The 18,107-nt window shown below is 42.2% G+C and overlaps 1 protein-coding gene across 1 annotated transcript; it reads right to left on the bottom strand.

The window, feature by feature from the left end:
* Window positions 1-910: 910 nt before the first annotated feature.
* On the bottom strand, window positions 911-16,931 carry LOC114438296 (death-inducer obliterator 1). Its single transcript, XM_075353408.1, is given in 22 exon segments — window positions 911-2,242; window positions 2,935-3,130; window positions 3,207-3,296; window positions 3,397-3,550; window positions 3,646-4,234; window positions 4,315-4,353; window positions 4,356-4,374; window positions 4,377-4,482; window positions 4,582-4,688; window positions 4,782-4,898; window positions 4,974-5,023; window positions 5,026-5,133; window positions 5,350-5,461; window positions 5,553-5,637; window positions 5,697-5,856; window positions 14,544-14,721; window positions 14,813-15,070; window positions 15,285-15,477; window positions 15,479-15,535; window positions 15,641-15,819; window positions 15,935-16,785; window positions 16,871-16,931. Coding segments are annotated over 22 exon segments (4,902 nt in total). The 3' UTR covers window positions 911-1,049.
* Between the last annotated feature and the right edge of the window lie 1,176 nt (window positions 16,932-18,107).

Consider the following 18,107-nt stretch of genomic DNA (forward strand, 5'->3'; position numbering starts at 1 on the left):
ATCTGGCATTGAGACAAGGACTTGCTCCTCAAGATTTTGGACGTTCTCAACTTCAACATAGTCACTTCTTTCTACTCTGCAAGGTTTCACAAACTGTGGCTCTGGATCAGGGCTCTGAGGAGAATCTCGAATCGGTGGTTCAATTTCTCTTAGAGGAACTGTATTTTCAATTCTATTTTTAAGCAGAGTGTCCTGTTGAGAAGGTTCATTTGCCTTTGTAGAAGCACCTTTATCTGTGTTATCATGGTCAGTGACTGAGGACTGACTTGGAAGGTTCTCAGATTGTGGTTCTGAAACTTCAGGCATCACTTCATCAAGTTCAGGAGAAAAGCCTTTCTTAGAGGTTTCAAGAAGATGCCTGTCAGGATCATTTTTGACAGTAACCGAGGAAGATGTGTTGCCATCTACAAACTGTCCAACCACAGAGTGTTGAGCACTATGTGGTGCATTTACTTCTTTTTGTTCCTCAGAGATTTGAGAAGGGAAGGATTTCCTGCGCTGTTCTGGTACAAAAGAAACAGAATCATTTTTTCTAGAAGAAGATGAGGATCCTCTATTTCCACGAGATTGCCGGCGTGCAGTATGTTCTTTGCGATGCCGTTCCTGCCTTTCAGCTGGCTCCCTAGCTCTGTGTCTTGACCTGTCCCTTTCAGTCCTTCTATGTTTATCCCTGTCTCGATGTCTCCGCGAACGTGAAGGAGAACACCGATGTGACCTCCTTGAAGGACTCCTATGGTGGTCTCTCTCATGCCGGCTCCGCCTTTTTGGTGAGGACCTACGCTTTCTGCTGTGCCGTGCATTTGGAGACGTATCCTTTGGACTGACACTATTATCACTGTTCTTGGTACTTACTCCTTTAAATACATCCTCTTGAATTTCATTAAAAAGAGATTCATCCTCAGGATCATAAGCCACATCAGAATCTTCAATCTCTCCAGCAGAGGAATATTTGTCACATTTCTCAACATTTTCCTGAGTTTCATCTTGCTCTGGAGTCTCAGCAGTCTCAGTATTGTCTTGTAAAGTATGACCAGCCGTTGAGTTTGAATCTACAGTCTCTGTAGATTCTGTTGACTCAGAAGGCTCTTTGAGTGTTTCATTATGCCACTCTGCAGAGATGAAAGTTGGCTAACTGGCAAAGACTTTGATGGAGGAGACATAAGTGTATCTGAAACAGAGAAGTGGGCCATGAACATACCCACAGCCTCTCTTTGTTGACGTAGTGCCTCTTCCTGCTCCTTCAACTGCCGTTTTTGCTCTTCAATTTGTTTATTGAGATCCTCAAGCATCCGCTGCTGTTCACTAAGCGTAGCAGCTGAAACAACAACAGTCCCTGACGGAAGTTTCGGCTGAACTACAGCTGGGGTGGGAGTTTGCACTGATGTAGAAATGGAAACTGGAGGATCTAACGGTTGAGTTGGAACAGGGGTCTTTGTTACAGCAGTGTCACTTTGAATATCTTCAAAGATGGTCTCATCTTCTGGATCATAGGCAACATCATCTTCAACAAATTGGGATGAAGCAGGACCATCTAACTTAACATTTTCTGTGGTCTGTGGGGCAACCATTTCATAACCCATTGCTGGATCATACTCCTCCTCTGGGTCATATGGCCTGTCAAACTCATTCTCCTCTTCTTCTATCTCTTTGACTTTAGATTTCTGTCCATACTGTTGGACAATTGGATCCATCATTGACCCAGATACCTGAGAAAACACTTGGATCTTTTTTGCTTTTACTAATGTTTTTGTAGAACTTCCATCAGAAGAGGGTGCTGTGTCTGTGGACTCGGACTGCTTAGCGCCAAACAAAGTCTTCAAGATAGTTTGTAGTGGTGTCTTTTCACTAGATTCTGTTGAGGGATTTGTCTCAGAGGCACTATTAGAGTTGGAGTGTGTAGTGGCAATACTAGGTGAGGTAGAAACAGGAGGTTTTGCTCGAACTGAAGTCAAAAGAGATGGCATGGTAACTGAGCCAGAAGAGGAAGAGTCTGATGGTGACCCAGGGCAAGATGGTGACCCAGGAGGGATGGTACTAGAAGGAGTCCCTGGGTCATAAGGTTGAAATATCTCCAGTTTGTCAGAACCATACAGGACAGGCGGTTTTGGGATCCACATAGGGTCTTTGGGCATATGAACTTTGGGTCTTTTCTCTTCAATTTCCTGTGGCATACTTCCTGGACGTTTGGCCTTCTGGACAATTGCTAGACCCAGAAGAAGATTAGGTCGATTTTTTTCAAGCCCTAAAAGACCAAAAAAAAAAGTAAGATGACTATTTCGACAAGGTTTATTTGGTCTTCACCTTATTTGAACTATGATAGTATTCTTTTAATCAGACCAGTGTTTTTTGTGTTTTTTTACCTTGACTCGACATGTTTCGACTGCTTCCTGCAGTCTTCCTCAGAAGTCACATGATGTTACCGTGACGTGTCTGCCAGCTGATCTTATGCAGGTTGTGGCGCCGTTCTCCCACTACTCCAGGAAGTAGGGGATCAGCTGGCAGACACGTCACGGTAACATCATGTGACTTCTGAGGAAGACTGCAGGAAGCACTCGAAACATTAAGATGTCGAGTCAAGGTAAAAAAACACAAAAAACACTGGTCTGATTAAAAGAATACTAAGATGTAATAAGTAAGATGACTAAATCATTCTAAAAAATCTTTTTGTTGCCTGGCAAATAAATGAAACATTTAAACATGAATATAAAGTATTGGTTCAGGGCTGGCATCACTAATTAATTAATAATATTAAAACACAGTCGTAAAGACTATTAAACCATTCACAACCTGGGCTGGTATTCTAAAAATATGCTCAAATAATACACCTGTAAATCAAAACATTAGGCCAAAGTAGTACATAGCTTTTTATAGTGTATGTAGTCTTCTTCCAAAAGAAAGAAAGCGTCAAACACAGTTGCAAAAACATTTTCCCACCTGGTCCTTCAAAAGGTTGTAGTATGGAGGGGATTGATTCCTTTGCACTGAGTGGAACGAGGTATGTATCCTTGATGGTACGGCTGCTATTGGCAACCACTCCAAAACGGCCTCTGCTGCTGAAGTAGGAAAAGAGGGAGACATATGCCACCTCTTCTTCCTCTGTTGCAGGGTGAAACCGGATCACACATAACTCCTGATAAGTAAAAGCCAAACATACATTCTTAATATTATTCTACAGATTAAAGAAAGAATTACAGTGCAATACACACCTTTGTTACAGATGTCTTTAGTTTTGCAACATAGTCCCACACTGTTTGTGGCAGGATTCGTCCTCCAATTTGTATGGTATCAGGAAGATCCTACATACAGAATATACACACGAAACAAACCAAAATAAATAAAACATTTTCATCATGCATTTTCATACAGCTATGTGAACTGAAGTGTGCATTTCTATACCGCTTTAAGATTTTCTGCACATCCTGAAACCAGATATCCTTTGGTGACAAACTTGGCCACAGAGAGCATGTTCAGGAAGCCTTTCCACAGTATGTCTTGCTTAGCCAGAAATGGAGCGGTTTCACCATCAGCAGGAGAAGCAGAGCTTATGGCCCTACAACACAAACCAAATCACACACAACACAATAATAATCATACCCACATGTTATACTGGTTTTGGTGAAATGAAAAAAAGGGCTCTTTAAATACCTTGAGGATAAGCCATAAAGTCTGGGGTCTGCACTGGAAGATGGCTTCATAAGGATAGATTTAGGTAACGTCTTCGGTGGTTGTAGTGATGATGCTGTGTGTGAGGCACGGGTCTCTTTAACAGGGGGGTAAGGAGTTGCTTGGACATGGGATGTGTTACTGGGCAGTCCAGTGTTGGTACTAGATGAAGCAAAGAACCTGCTTGCTGCAGTGCGCGGGTCACGCCTTGTGATGGTTACTGTGGAAACAGCGGGAATAATAACTGGTGCATATGCTCTGTTTGGTGGTGTTGCTTTAGGAGTGAATGAGGCTGGAGATGCAGGGGAATCCATGGTAGGGGATGCAGGAGACTCTAAAGTAGGGGAAGCTGGAGAGTCCATTACAGGGGAAGCAGGTGATTCTACTATAGTCAACGCTGGGGCATCAATAATTAAGCGGGATGGAGAATCCATGTCGGGTGAGTCTGGGGGAGCTCGCAGAGGAGAGTCATCTCCTCCATACTTTCTCCAAGATGGTTCAGTCTTATCTCTTGATACAGAAACCTTGTGTTTTTTCTTTGCTGGTTCTTCATCCGCTGCTTGTATCTGGCCTTTGGGGAAGAACAATAAACACCCTAAGAAATGACAAGTAAATGGATAACTGCACGTCTATTATCATCATTTTTCTTACCTGTGCATATCTTGCATTTCAGGTCAAAGAGGTGAGCTTGTGCTCTGAAGTTGTGTCCTTCAGCATGCAGGAAAGACTATCTGGCACAGCACTGCCTTTAGTTGGTTTGGATAGCCCTGGTTTTTGGAATGGGAGCTGGAGCAGGAAGCTCCTCTTCTGTTCCAACAAACACAAACAAGGAGTTAACCCACACAGATATCATAATGATGTTCAGAGACAATATCAGTAAATATTCCATCAATGGAATTCACAAATGATATGTACAAACCGTGCTTCAGGCTTTTTGTTGGTCTAGCAGGATTTAGACTGGGCAAATCAACCTTTACAGCTTCTGGCTTCGGCAAACTTGTTACTTTAACTGTTGCATCTTTAACCTGGATACACAGCAGACAAAACAAGTGTTTGATGTATGTTTCTAAAGTCTAACAACTACAAGCAGCTGCAAGATTAGCACAATAGACTCTTACCTCAGTTGTTTCTGTCGTGCTCAGCTCAGGCGCCTTAGTAGCCTGCATATCCTTCTGGCTCATCCTGACCAGTCTGAAGGGACTGATTTCTCCACGTACTACCCGATACAACAAGCCCTAAAAAAGACAGAACTCAAATGTAAATTTGACTTTAAAAAGGCAACTGAATGAAATATATCAAAATAAACAAACCTTGTTTCTTGGGTCTTTCAAATTGAACATTATAGTTCTGTACTGTTCATGTACTTGCTGTCTGTATTGCGAAATATGTCAAACATCTCCGTCTCGATGCTTGCAACAAGCTTTGCAACTTCACTCTCGGACATCTCCAAATCCTCACAGTCCACACACCCTTAATGAACATAAGAGGAATGGGTGGGTATCAATACTCCAGTAGATTTAGATTAACTTTTCATCAATCGATTTGTGCAAAAAGTGGAACAGCTCTCCATTTTATAGTGTAAATACTTAAAACAACATACTAATATTTGGTATGTATAAGATTTTTAAGTAGTTCATCAAGACAGCATAGTATGTGTGTTGGACAGGAGGCTGTGTAGTTCTCACCTTTTGAGCAAGATGGTCGACAGGGAGCGCTGGATGCTCTGTCTGACCTGGTTGTTGGGCTGAGAGGGTCTGGAGGAGGGGTTGCGCTGGGTGCAGGTGACACAGGCAGATTTCTGGTTTCATTTCAGCAGTGTGGGGGCAGGAGGAGGCTTCTGGAATGAAGTGGTGGCTGGCACGTGGCTAGATGGAGACTGAGATCCAGACTGTTTCTTTGGTATGACATATGGGGTCCTTTGTGACTATAGAGGGAGCCGGTTTCCTGATGCCTTGGAGGTGAGGTGTTAGGGGGCTGTGTGGTGGATGTCGCTGAGGGATCCGATTCTGCAGATTGCTGCTTGTGCTCTTCACTGTTTTACTGGCTCCTTTGATTGTTCGTGAGAGGGGCTCTGTGCTGGCTTTTCCTCCGGTGCAGAGTGGGAAAGGATGTTTGCTGACGAGTCCTCTGGACATTGTTTTGAAGGAGATGCAGCTTCACTGACATCCTCTACAGTTATACTGTCGTTATCAGCTGTTAGAAAAAAAGACAGCAGGGGCAATTTGAAAATATGATAAATAAAGATATATATATATTTGTTAAATATTACATGGCACATAACATGTTTACATTATTGGCCTTTCCCCTATATCTTCTATGTGTGGCATAGATAATTTTCCACATCTATGCCACACATAGAATAAATGTGGGGCCTTGTAATGATTTTATGAACGCAAACCATGATAAGATAGATAGATCTGTTCAGGCAATTATTCTGTGAATAGTTTCATTATTGCATATATTACATTGCTGTCCTCATACAGATTGATGCATTAATAGCAGAGATGTGGAGTAACTTCACTATTAAAGCACCCGCTGGAAACACTTCATCTTGCTGTTAACAGTGTTATCAGTGTTGCTAATTGCTGCGAAGGCACTGTGGAGTGGGAGTTTACCCACATAATCTCACAGTTTCTGTGCTTTCAAACAACCAAAAAATAGTAACCGTGTGTTTTTGTATTGTAGGAGTAAATACACATACGTGTGACTCTTATATGGACATTCCTCATCTAATTTGACAATATCAAGGACGGTGCTTGGGTTTTTTCAGAATATTCTACACACAGTACAGTGCTCAGATTTAACTGCTTGATTTAGGTGAACCATGCCCTGCAAAGTGTGGGTGAAGTCAGACTGGAGCAGCTTTTAGTCTGTACAGGACTCATCAATTGAATCAACTGTGCTATAAACCACCACTGAATGAGTCTGCGCTGTGTATAGATGGGCTCAGCTGACTGGACCTGTGACACTGGCAATATACTAAATATAAAGAAAGGGAGAAAACGGTGCAGTTGTTGATCTGTCACACACTCATTCTGAGAGTGAACTTTTAATGGGAAATATACTGTGTTCATAGTGTGTCTGCAGCTATAATGGTCAAAAGGAATGGTCGATATAAGATGAAAACATATAAAACTTCCACATCTTGACCATCAGCTGATCAGGTGAGGGGTCGAAGCATCATGCCTGACTTCCATCAGGTGTTGGGAGCAACTTGCACAAGATAACTGTTGGGGCCAGTCCAACAGAATCTAACCATATGCATTGTGTATACCAGTGATCCATTCAATGCAAGACTCATCCCATACGAGTCCATTTGTTACACACTGATTCATAAGGATTCACTTATGCACCTCAAAGTATGTGACATCTGGGTTACTGCAGTGAGCAGTGTCTTTAACCATATTGGCGCCTTTTTTAAAAAAAAACTGCAGTGCAATGTAACACATAGTTCAACTGTGTCAATGTAGTATCCACGTATCCACATTAAGTGTGTCATCTGCAGATATTTTCCCATTATAACTTCCGTAAGTATAATGGGGTGCTGCTTCCTATGTATCGAGTAAAGAACAAAAAGTCTTTAATTGTGATGTTGTTTTTAAAAACGTGTCTATGAATAGATGTGGGTAGTATAATACACTGCAGTCCAATGGATACCTGTGAAATAGCTCAAAAACTCTAAAGGGCCACTTTACTTATTCAGACAATCTTTCAATAAACATTTAGAGCCAAGAGAAACAAGTCAAAGTGATGATCCTGTGTGTTTCTCGCGTCCTTCCAGCCAGGCAACATAAGACCTGTTTTGCTCAGCTCCGCTCAAAGTTCCGTCTAAATTTGAACTAATGACCAACCTATCCTCAACAATATAGAAATAAAGTACAGTTCCTTTATTCAATTGTCCATAAATAGTTGACTGGAGCAAATAGTACAACAGGTTCTATTCAAAAGTAGCCAAACCTCGCTTCTGGAAAGTGCAATCTTGTTAACTGCTATCAAATCTGAAGATTCCAGAGCTGAATGAACAGGCCTTCACATGGAGTTAAAAAGACTAAGAAGGTAACTGCACTGATCTTTTTCAATTTTCAATTTTCTATCTAAGCTACAACATTTATTTTTTCCCCCACATTTTTTGCTGCTATAATCAAAACACGAATTCTAACGGTAAGACTTTTTATAACATGTGAAGCAATTGTAGCAATTCTTTGTTATACAAATAAAAAGCGGTGTGCTGGTTCTACCACTTTCTTCCTGCACTGAAGGATTGTGGCCAAGAAAATTTATTCAGCCCCTATACCTGGCCTGGGCAAAGCACGGCCCGCGGCCACAACCCTGGCCGCTTGCGTCTTCAATGCGGCCCACGGACGGTGCACTCAATATGAAACAAAGGCAGCTGTCAGCACGGCATTGCCGGCAACGTCTTTCAACCCTCCTCCTCTCTTCCACGCTGCACTACTGCGTAATCCCATCTACTCTCTGGAGAGACACGGTCCCGCTGTGTACACTTTAAAATGCTGCGTGACTATGCTGAAATAGGACGGTAAAGCACACAGAAAGTCCATGGCGCATTCAGATGTTACCGCGCTGCTGCCAGCCAAAATATTCCATCGTCATCTGCTCTTAAAAAGCTCAGATCTTGCCGACTTTCAGAACTCTGGGATTTGCTACTTAAACTTTTACCTTAACTCTAATGGTTTTCTTCTGTATAAATATTGTTACATCATCTGTGCTGCTCTGCACTGTGTGTGTGTTTTCAACATACAACCAGCACACACACAAAGTAGACATGGACACACACAGAGAGGACAGAGAGGGGACCAGTACATGACAGCAAAAGATTCTGACAATGATGAAAATGACCGGAGCATATTTATAAAGGTAGATACTGTGCCCAGTGGTCTCCAGTTTAATTATTTTTATGAAAAAATGTGGCCCTTTGCTTGTCTTATGGAAGTCTATGTGGCCCTTGCAAAAAAATAATTGCCCACCCCGCCCGATACACTCTCCCAGAGGAAGCCATGTTTGGTGCTTTTATGGCAACATGAGTCAAAAAACAGAGTTTAATTTGTCATGTGAGTTTGAGATGGAACTGTCCCCTCATCGGGGGAAGAGGGGCAGACATCAGTGGCACATGTCCAAGTAGCACAACATATAAAGAGCCAGTGGGCTAGTTTATTTAACAAAATCATTTTATGGGAGTGTGTTTATGTCTATTGAATTATTATATTTTTATTATTTTTTGTTTCTTTATAAAGAATAAAGAATTTTATGTAATGCGTATTTAAGTGATTTAACTTTGCATTGATGTTAGGACAGGTGGGTCAAACGGAACATAAAATTCAGTGTTTAGTTGCACATGTTTCATTTGGCCAGTAGAGGGTGCTGGTGTTTTACAATTAAATGCATTCAACCCCAATGCATTTAAATAAAAAAAAACATTCGGAATGGTACAAAACATTTGAGGGCATGATTGGGATACCATAGAGACAAAGTGCTGCAAAAAGCTTCATTATTGTTCAAATAGAAGAAAAAGCAGTGAGACTATAATGGATCGGTAGTGGATGCCAGTTTTGTCAAGTCCTCTTTTCCAAATCCCTGACACACTTTCAACACTCCATTTGCAAGAACCCAAGGAAACTAAACAACACAGGTCACGTGCCTTACCCATGACCACTACACTACACCATGGGAAACCACTGCACTCAGGGTCAGTCTCCTCTATGCAATCTGCTGTAATGCTTTAATCAAGATCACATTTTGCTAATTAAATAAAACAAGTTTGATAGAGCAGCATCTAATGAGTGTTTTAAGACTAAACTGGAGTCTGTAGCTTGAAATTTGTAGGAGGAGATACATTTGGCAGATGACCCTCGTTGAAGGGCTCTCTCATAGAGTCCCATGTTAAAAATGACACCAAAAATGCTAATATTTGAAAAACTAATTTTTTGAAAAAAACTTGAAGTTGACACAGAATGTCCTCTGTGAGATGAACATTTGATAGTTGAATGGCTGAAATCGGTCAATGTATGCTGAAGATACGCTGCACCAAAAAGGTACGGAAGAATAAGAAAGAAGAAGAAAGGGGTGAAGAACAAGAGTTTGATTGCCTAGCAACGGCAATCAAACTAATTACATTATTCTACATTTAACGGATCACATTATTATGTAGATGGGAGTTTCATTTGGAGAAGCATTGTTAATCTAGCATATGTATAAAGAGTATATGTGGCCCAAGGCCTTTACGCTTAGGTTTCACTGTGTCTTTGTGTTTTGTGAAACAAGATTCGTGACTTCACTTCAAGATTCACACAGGAGTGTCGGAGTGAATCTTGATCCTAGCAGCTATTGTTAGCTATTGTTGTATTGATAAAACAAAGGCCCACAGTCCCTGACAAGGAAAACCAGGTCAAAGCTAAATTTTCAAAATAAAGGCCAGCCAATTACAGGAAGTAGAGAGGATGCACAGAAGTAGCTAACTTGTCAAAATAAAAGATCTCAGCTATCTTGAGTGAGATGGTAGGAAAGAAGTGCAATTAACAATTTAAGCAGCAGTTTAAATAGGTTTTCTGTGTTTTAATTGCAAACTGATATGTATGAATTTTTTTATGAAGCACATATCTGAGAGTATTAAGGAACTTTTTTTCTAAAGAATTTAAATGCTGTTGTTGCCCTTCCTATTGAATATTAAAATTGGGTAAGAAAATGACAAAGTGCTACCCTTGTAAAGATTCTAAGGTTAAAAAAAGTTGTAAAAGTTTTAGGTTAGGGGCCCCTGGGCATCTTCTACATGTTAAAACGTTCTTTCTAAATGTTTCTAAATGTAGCTCGTGATCCACCAAACAGCAGATTGTGTCACAGTTTTGTGGATGTATGTGGAACAGGGTCATGTACGATCTGTTGGAAATGCATACATACACTTAAGTATGTGGCTTAGTATCATGAGGTGCATTTTTTCAGGCAGCCTTTGGACATTATATGATGAGCGTGATTGCATCCCGCATTTGTTTTCACTTTCACTATTTTTCACCCTACGCACACAGTGAGTAGGAGAGAGCAAAACTGCTTCTCAGCTCTTCGGAGAGTATGAAAACGACACTGAAACAGTTTGAAAAACGTACTGTATGACTATATCATTTGTTATGTTGGATGTTTTTAACAAACGGAGAGAAAAGACTTCAAAGTGAAATTTGCCAGGAATAAACGCCATATTTTTGCTATACTGATGGAAAAGAAACATTTTATAGCATGTGGAAGCTACACTTATTTTGCATTTTAATACTTTCCCTAAGACCCAGGTCACTGACACCCAGCAAGAGCAATGACCATTCATCATCTTCAAAAAGCTCCCATGAGAAATTCAGGTCACCCTGAGATAAAGGCCACACTTAGTTCCATAATGTCATGTGCTGCAGAGATGAAATGTTGTGGTAAATCATCGCAGGCAGTGATGTCACAGTTCATCAGGCAAATACCTCTGTTCATCACACGACACTCAGCTGCTGTGGTCACAACTGTTCAAGGGAAAGTGGGTTTGAAGACACAGAGTCCCCCTGTTACCACCTTCTGCAACACAGCTGGACCAGAGATAGCCAGGAGCCAAAAAACCTTCTCCAGAAATGTGCCAGCACCTCACAGCTGCACATCCAGAGGCTCTCTAGCTCCATGAGATGTCAAGCAGAGGTGGCTGCAATCAGTGAGCACTGAATGTTTGGTCACCATTTATCGAGAAAGATACGTGATGTTTTTGTTGTGGTTTAAGGTTTCTTTTTGCCATCAGTATACATTGAGACTTTGTTCCACCCGTTCACCCAATGGGTCTGGAATATTTCCCATCACAGCCAGTTCCACTTGGTAGAAAACCCTATCATACCAGTTGTAACAGTTTTTCTTGAACAGAGCAGGATTTAAGTGATGGCTTGCCGCTTGCCACGTTCAAAGATTTTGCGCAGAAATTGCTAATAATACCTTGGACTTCCGAGTTTTAGCCAAACCGACAATAGTCGTTCAGAGGTTTAGGTGTAGTTTGATTGTCGTTCTGCCTACTTCACATGCTTTGTTTCTCTGATTGGTGTATGTCTATTCAAATGCATCCAGAGGAGGTTTGTTCCGTGTCTGTCGGTATGTATTGCCCCCTGGAAATCCAACTCGAAATCACAGAGACTAATTCCTTGTAAAGAACAGTATGAGAAGAATGAGGATGGGCTGCCACAAGTGTGCTAGTCCTTCCACGATTCAGGTATGACACAGAACACATTTATATGATATGTGCACCCAGAAGGTCACAGATATTTAGCCATTTGTCTATACGCTCAGGAATAGATCGCTGACATGTCTGTAACCTCTCAATATAACAGAATGTCTTCAGTCACTGAAATAACTCTGAACCTATTCACTGCTCAATGTATTTGCTCTATTTCACTGCAAGGCTTGATTATCCAAAGCAACCCTTTTTTTGCCAGATGCTTGGAACACCAGATTTAAATACATGAAAGCTGAATCCAAATGTTTTGGGTTGGTTTAAAATGTAACATCATCCTGCCTTAACACAATATATGTGGGTTTACTGGCTTGTTGCACCAGCCTGCCTGCACAGAGAGTATCTGCACACCACCCCCTTCGAACTGGGAGTGGGATGCTGGGTGTAACATAGCAGTGATTGATGGGTTGAAATGAAAAGGAGCTTGTTGTTGTTATGGCCATTTCCTGTTAAAACGTAAAGCAGGGTTCAATAGCATTAGATTGTTTAAGGTTCGGCAATAGAAGAATTCAGAAAGGAAAGCTTTATATCTAACATGAATTAGCTGCAACGTGCTGGCATCCTGGTTATTTTGATACATTAACTATCGTCACATTCTGTCATCACCATCTAAACTGATTTTAGTGTCTCTGATGTGAGCGTCCATGGTAGTTACATAAACAGGAAAAGCTGCCCCACCAGGTCAGTGCTTAGGGAACCACAAGAATGATTAGAAGGAGTCATCTGCTGTTGTATGTGTGTCTGCCATGTGGATGAAAGTGTGAGCGTGTGTGACTGGATTTAAAACAGTTGTTGAACAGTATACCCACACTACATTTTAAAGAAAGGGGGAATATATTTTATGTGATTTTTGTGCTGTTGTGTTGGAACTGTAACTTTTCTTCGTTCGCAGCAGGGGGAAGACTGCTTCTGCTCTCAGAGGCTCAGAGGGATGGAGCGATGACCAAGTGACACTTCAGAATGCTCTTCGTGAGACATCGCCTCTGCCATTCACTTGTCCAGTGAGCTCCACGTGAACCCTCATTTCAAAACCTGTACTGACAGGTGAAGCCGCACCCACCCCCTCCTGCAGCAGCAAGAAGTCTTCTTCCATGTAAGCTGGCAAGTCCCTACTCAGTCAGGATCCTGTCCATGTATTTGTGCAACAACTGGTGAGCGTGTATGTTCAGTATTAATGGATAGGTAGTGGAAGTTGTAGCACTACAAAATGATTGGCATCAAAAAAAGTCTTCGGTCAAAGAGGACAACACAGGGGTGAGGAAAGCTATACATTGTTGTATGTGTATCAGTGAGACTGCATTCAATATGTTGGCTGCTGGAGGCATCAGACTGTAGTTTGGTGTCGGCTTTATGGTGTTATGCTTGAACATTCTTTGCAAAGACAGGCAACAACGCAAAGCAGTCTTAGACACCCCCCAACATATCAATGGCACCGAGGAGCAGAGTGGGTTTGAAGGTTTGATGTGTGAGACTGATTCCCGAGAACAAAGTCTACCCCAGACTGCTGCTATAATTGTACAGTCAAGACCACAAGTTAGGGAGCTACAGCAGAGTCTGGCACTGCAAGCCAAGTTCCAACCTTCAGGCTACAGTTTCGACCGCCTATAGGCACATCGACATAGGGGTGATGCGAGCAGCATATAACGGAGCAGCACATATCCCGGGTTAAAAGCAACAGTTGCAGAGGCAAAATTCAGAAAAGGACAGCTGGCGAAAGAGTGTGAGAAAACTATGACTCAGGAGATTAAACTATAATGTCATTAAATTTCTGAGATAGGTAGGTCCCCAAGATCTTCTAGGGATGGTGACACCATTGCCAAGAGAATTCAACAGTCAGTAGCTAGTGCTAAAGTTGCTATGAAGTCATAACAATGTACCCCTATAGAGTGATTTCTTCCCCAGAGTAAGTCTGAATCCTGCTACGGAGGACAGACCTCCGACCTACACGTATACAAATGTTTAATGGAAATATTTGTTTACACCATCCTACTTTTCCGGCAGGTATCACGTGAGATCATTAAATGTTTGCACCATTTGATTAATAATATATCAACCCCTTTTGAGTCAAGCTGAGATTATTAAAAACTGTTCAAATTGATTTTTATAGCATGAAAATCAAGACTAGACATAGCTCAAAAAAATAAAATGAGGCATGTTATGACCGGCTGTACGTCATATGAAACAGACCCTAAAGCTTCTTTTTGCAGCAGTTCAAGAAGAAACTGTAGTCGTTTATAGGCCAGCAGCCTCGTGAATGGATGCTCCCTAAACAAGAAATGGTTGCCATAGAAGTGTTTCAGCGACTGAACAGAAGAGCGGTAAAAAACCTGCCTGCTCAGCACATTCAGTTTCCAGCTGTGTGACTGATTGTTTTGTGTGTTTTGTTAACTCTAGAATCTTGAGGTGTTTCATCATCAGGTCATTTGACATTGAAAACCAAAACTATAAAAGTGATTATACTTACCCCCTGCTGACCCCTGCTACTTATGATCCTGTCGTCCAGGAGTGTGTGCTTGTGTATGACTGCATTACTCAGTGTAATGATTGAAAGGGGGAATCAGTAATACCAAAAGAGGCACTTTGTGCATGGTGTGTGAACTGTGTATGAGTATTGAATGGTACATACACGCTGTGTTAAACTTAGACGATGGTATGGGATTGGTCTGAACTTCTGTGACACTGGGGTCGCAGACTACAGGAGTTGCTGGCTCCTCCTGCTCTCCATCCTCCTCCATCTTCTCCTCAGCAGCCTCCTTCTGAGCTTTTTCTGCCAATCTCTTAGACATCCGACCTGCCCTCTGAACCTGAGATGAAAAAGAAAATCAAAAATAAAGATACAGAACTCTCAGACAGAAAAGATTAGCATACGATATTCTATATGTTTAATTTGCTTACCTTTGCAGTAGGTCTGGCCGTGGCAGCCTTTCTTTGTCCCCGTCCTGCAGACTTGGGTACCACGGGCCCAGTGAGAGACTTCATAGTGGCAGCAGCATGCTGAAGGATGCAGTCAGTGCCACAGTAAACAGAACCTGGTAGTGCTTGTTTTGAGCAGCCAGGCCCAATACACAAGGGAAAAGTGCTGTCTGTCTCCATCTCAGCTTCAGTTTCTGACCCTGTCACGACAGCAGGCACCTCCTGCTCCACCACATTCTCCTAAAAAACACATGCTCACCTTAAAACCCGACAGCAGACTTTTCTTCACGCAAATGAGGAAATATAACATTTTTACTGTCACACAAGAATGAGAGTAACTCAAGCTGAAAACTAAATTCTGAGGCATGCATCTTGAAAAGCTATTTTTTATATTGTTGTGACCAAAGGCAGTGATCCAACTGAAGATCAGCGACAAGCCAAATGAAAGCCAAACCTTGACAGCCAACTGCTCCACTTGCCCCACTCCTTCTTCACCAGGAGGACTATGTGTCAAGCATTCAGAAAATACAATCTCAGGGTCTTGCTGTGGGTGAGAACCAGATTGGAGTTGGCTCTGCTTCTTTGTAGTGCAAGGAGGGCACGTGTACTCTTGCCCTTTGCTCCGCATCTGATGGCCATCTGTCTCACTGATACCAACACCAGTCCCATGAAACCACCCGGGCAACTGTCACAGGAGACATGAACCTGTAAGAACAACCAGCAGCGATCAGGAAGTGAAACCGACACATGGCCTGTATACAACTAAAATTACAGCTCAGCCTAAGAGGTCTTGTAGAAATGAGCATGTACCTCTTGTTGTGCTTATGTTGACAGATGCAGCACAGAGCATCAGAGTCACGGCCTTCAGAGTCTGATATGCTTAAATACTCTCCTGTATTCTCAGCATCTTTCTTCTCCTCCTCCTCCTCATCCAATGCATCATCAAACTGGTGAGGAGTTACATCGTTAAAACTGGTCTGGATTACTGTCTATGATTATGCAGTCTGAGCTTGATTGCTGAGCAGGACTTGAAGCAATATCAGAGTGAGCAGGTGAGCTTTCTATAAGAGGAGGGCTCTGTGTGTCCATTTCCTCCTCTAATACGTGCTGCTGCTCAGCTGGATGGACAAGCATCACCTCATCGCTGTCGTCATCTACACTGCTCAGCTGAAGCTCCACTGCCCTGCCCTTTCCCCTTCCCTTCCCTCGTCCCCTCCCTCTTCCTCTTCCTCTACCCCTCCCTCTTCCTCTGGCTTTTCCTTTTGCACCTTTGCCCCCTGCAACCTTTGTGTTACTCAGTCCACCAGAAGTAAGCTGCTCCTTAATCTGCATCAAACTTAGGTCATCACTGTCCTCTTCTTGACTAGAGATCAAAACTACATCATTGATCCCAGTTTCTTCTACATCGTCAGGGGCAACCGGCTGTATAATCTCCATGTCATCCATATTATCAGGAGGCTCCTCTAAAGTCAGTGGATCAGGGGATTCAATAGCATCGGTGGTCTCTAAAATGTCAGGGGATGTCAGTGAACCTGACATCGTCAGTGACAGGCCTTCATTCCCCCCAAGCAGTGAAAAGGCGGTTTGGAAGGCAGACCCAAAATCCTGCCATGAGCTGGGATCAAGGCTTCCTCCCACAGAAGCTTCTTCTGAGGCTGGCTTGCTATCATTTGAGACAGGTGAGGATGGGGCAGACCACTGGAGGTCTTCTAAAACACTCCTAGCAGTACCAGCAGTGCTCTGTGAGGTTTGGATCTCTGGAGGGGTCTGGGGTGTCTGAATGGTTTTACGCTTTCTGCCTTTTCGTACAAGTGGGGGACTGTTGCAGAGGTTTCCAACTTCGTCCATGAACTCCCTTTTTGCAATGGTCGTCCGTCTGAACCCCCAGGACTTCCTAACCTGTGACAAGGTTAGCCTCAGACCTGACTCACCTCCAGGCTGGTTTTGCTGTTCTCCTATAGACAGACAGAAGCCAGACAGAATTAATAAACACCTCTTTGAACCAACAGTCTAATAAGATAAGTCACAGACCAGCTGTACCTGAACTATTATCATTTTCATCATCATTGTTATTTTCCACTGGGTCCATACTGATATCCATAGGTAGCAATAGGTACCCAAACCTAGAAGACAATTTTAGTTAGTATGTAGTTTAAGAGGGATGTTTACTGAAACAAGGCTAAGCTCAGAAAAAAGACGTACCTTAACAACACAAACGCTGCCAAAGTTGGCAGGACAGGACTTTCAGAACGTGTGGAGTCGTCCACTCATCTGTCTGTATGCCTGTGAAAATTACAGAGGAAAAAAAGAGTCAACACTTCATCTGACATAAGAGAAAGACATTTAGATAAAAGTAATAAAACTATGTTTACATTGAAAAAAGGTTACCATAACAACCACTTACATCACACCAGGTCATATGTCTTATGTTGTCTAGATGAGACAACATGGAGGAAGAATTTATAGCGAGCCTACTAAATAATACAGTGTACATGTTTATCTACAAGACTAACTAAAAATCTAAAGATCGGAGTTCAATGACAATATAAATAGCTATTAGAATTTTTACACAATTAATGATGCGAGTGATCTAAAATTTGAGTATTTTTATTTAACAGTTTGATTTGTAAGCAGTATGTGATACTGTTTTACAGCTATTTTTCTGCAGCAACATTTTTGAATATTTGATATTTCTTATACACACAGCGTGACTCACACCGTCTAATCCGTGTTAATACCGAAACATGAAAACATGCGCTGGTGCAAAGACTCCTCAGCAGGAGCGATACGCAGCCGGGCAGTGTGCACTGGCCTGTAGATTTAACAGAACCTAGCAAAACAGAACTGAAAGGACAGGCGTGCCTATTTAAATACCGGGGCTCAGTCGGCTGTAAAACCTCAGAAACAACATTCTCTGCTCGATACCACTACAAGCGCCGACACCACACTTTATAAAAGGGAGCTGATAAGTCTTATTTAGTGAGTGGCGAACATTGTTCTCCACAGCAAATGTAGCTGTCTGCTAACTTTAGCTGCTACGCTACATGGTGTTGCATGCATTACACCGCAAGATAACAATAGGCAACAACACATATCGACTCAACTTAAAGATGCACACTCGTACATGGATACAGATCCCATACCTTCGACGTAAATGATCACTTTCCACTTATGTTTCCAAAAGTTGCTGAAACACATACTCTGCTCAGCTAGTTCACTAGCTAGCTCAGCCTTCCATTTTCTTGACCGTGCTGACACGTAATCTCGCGAGAACTCA

The sequence above is a fragment of the Parambassis ranga genome, chromosome 7, assembly GCF_900634625.1.
Source record: "Parambassis ranga chromosome 7, fParRan2.1, whole genome shotgun sequence".
NCBI lineage: Eukaryota > Metazoa > Chordata > Actinopteri > Ambassidae > Parambassis > Parambassis ranga.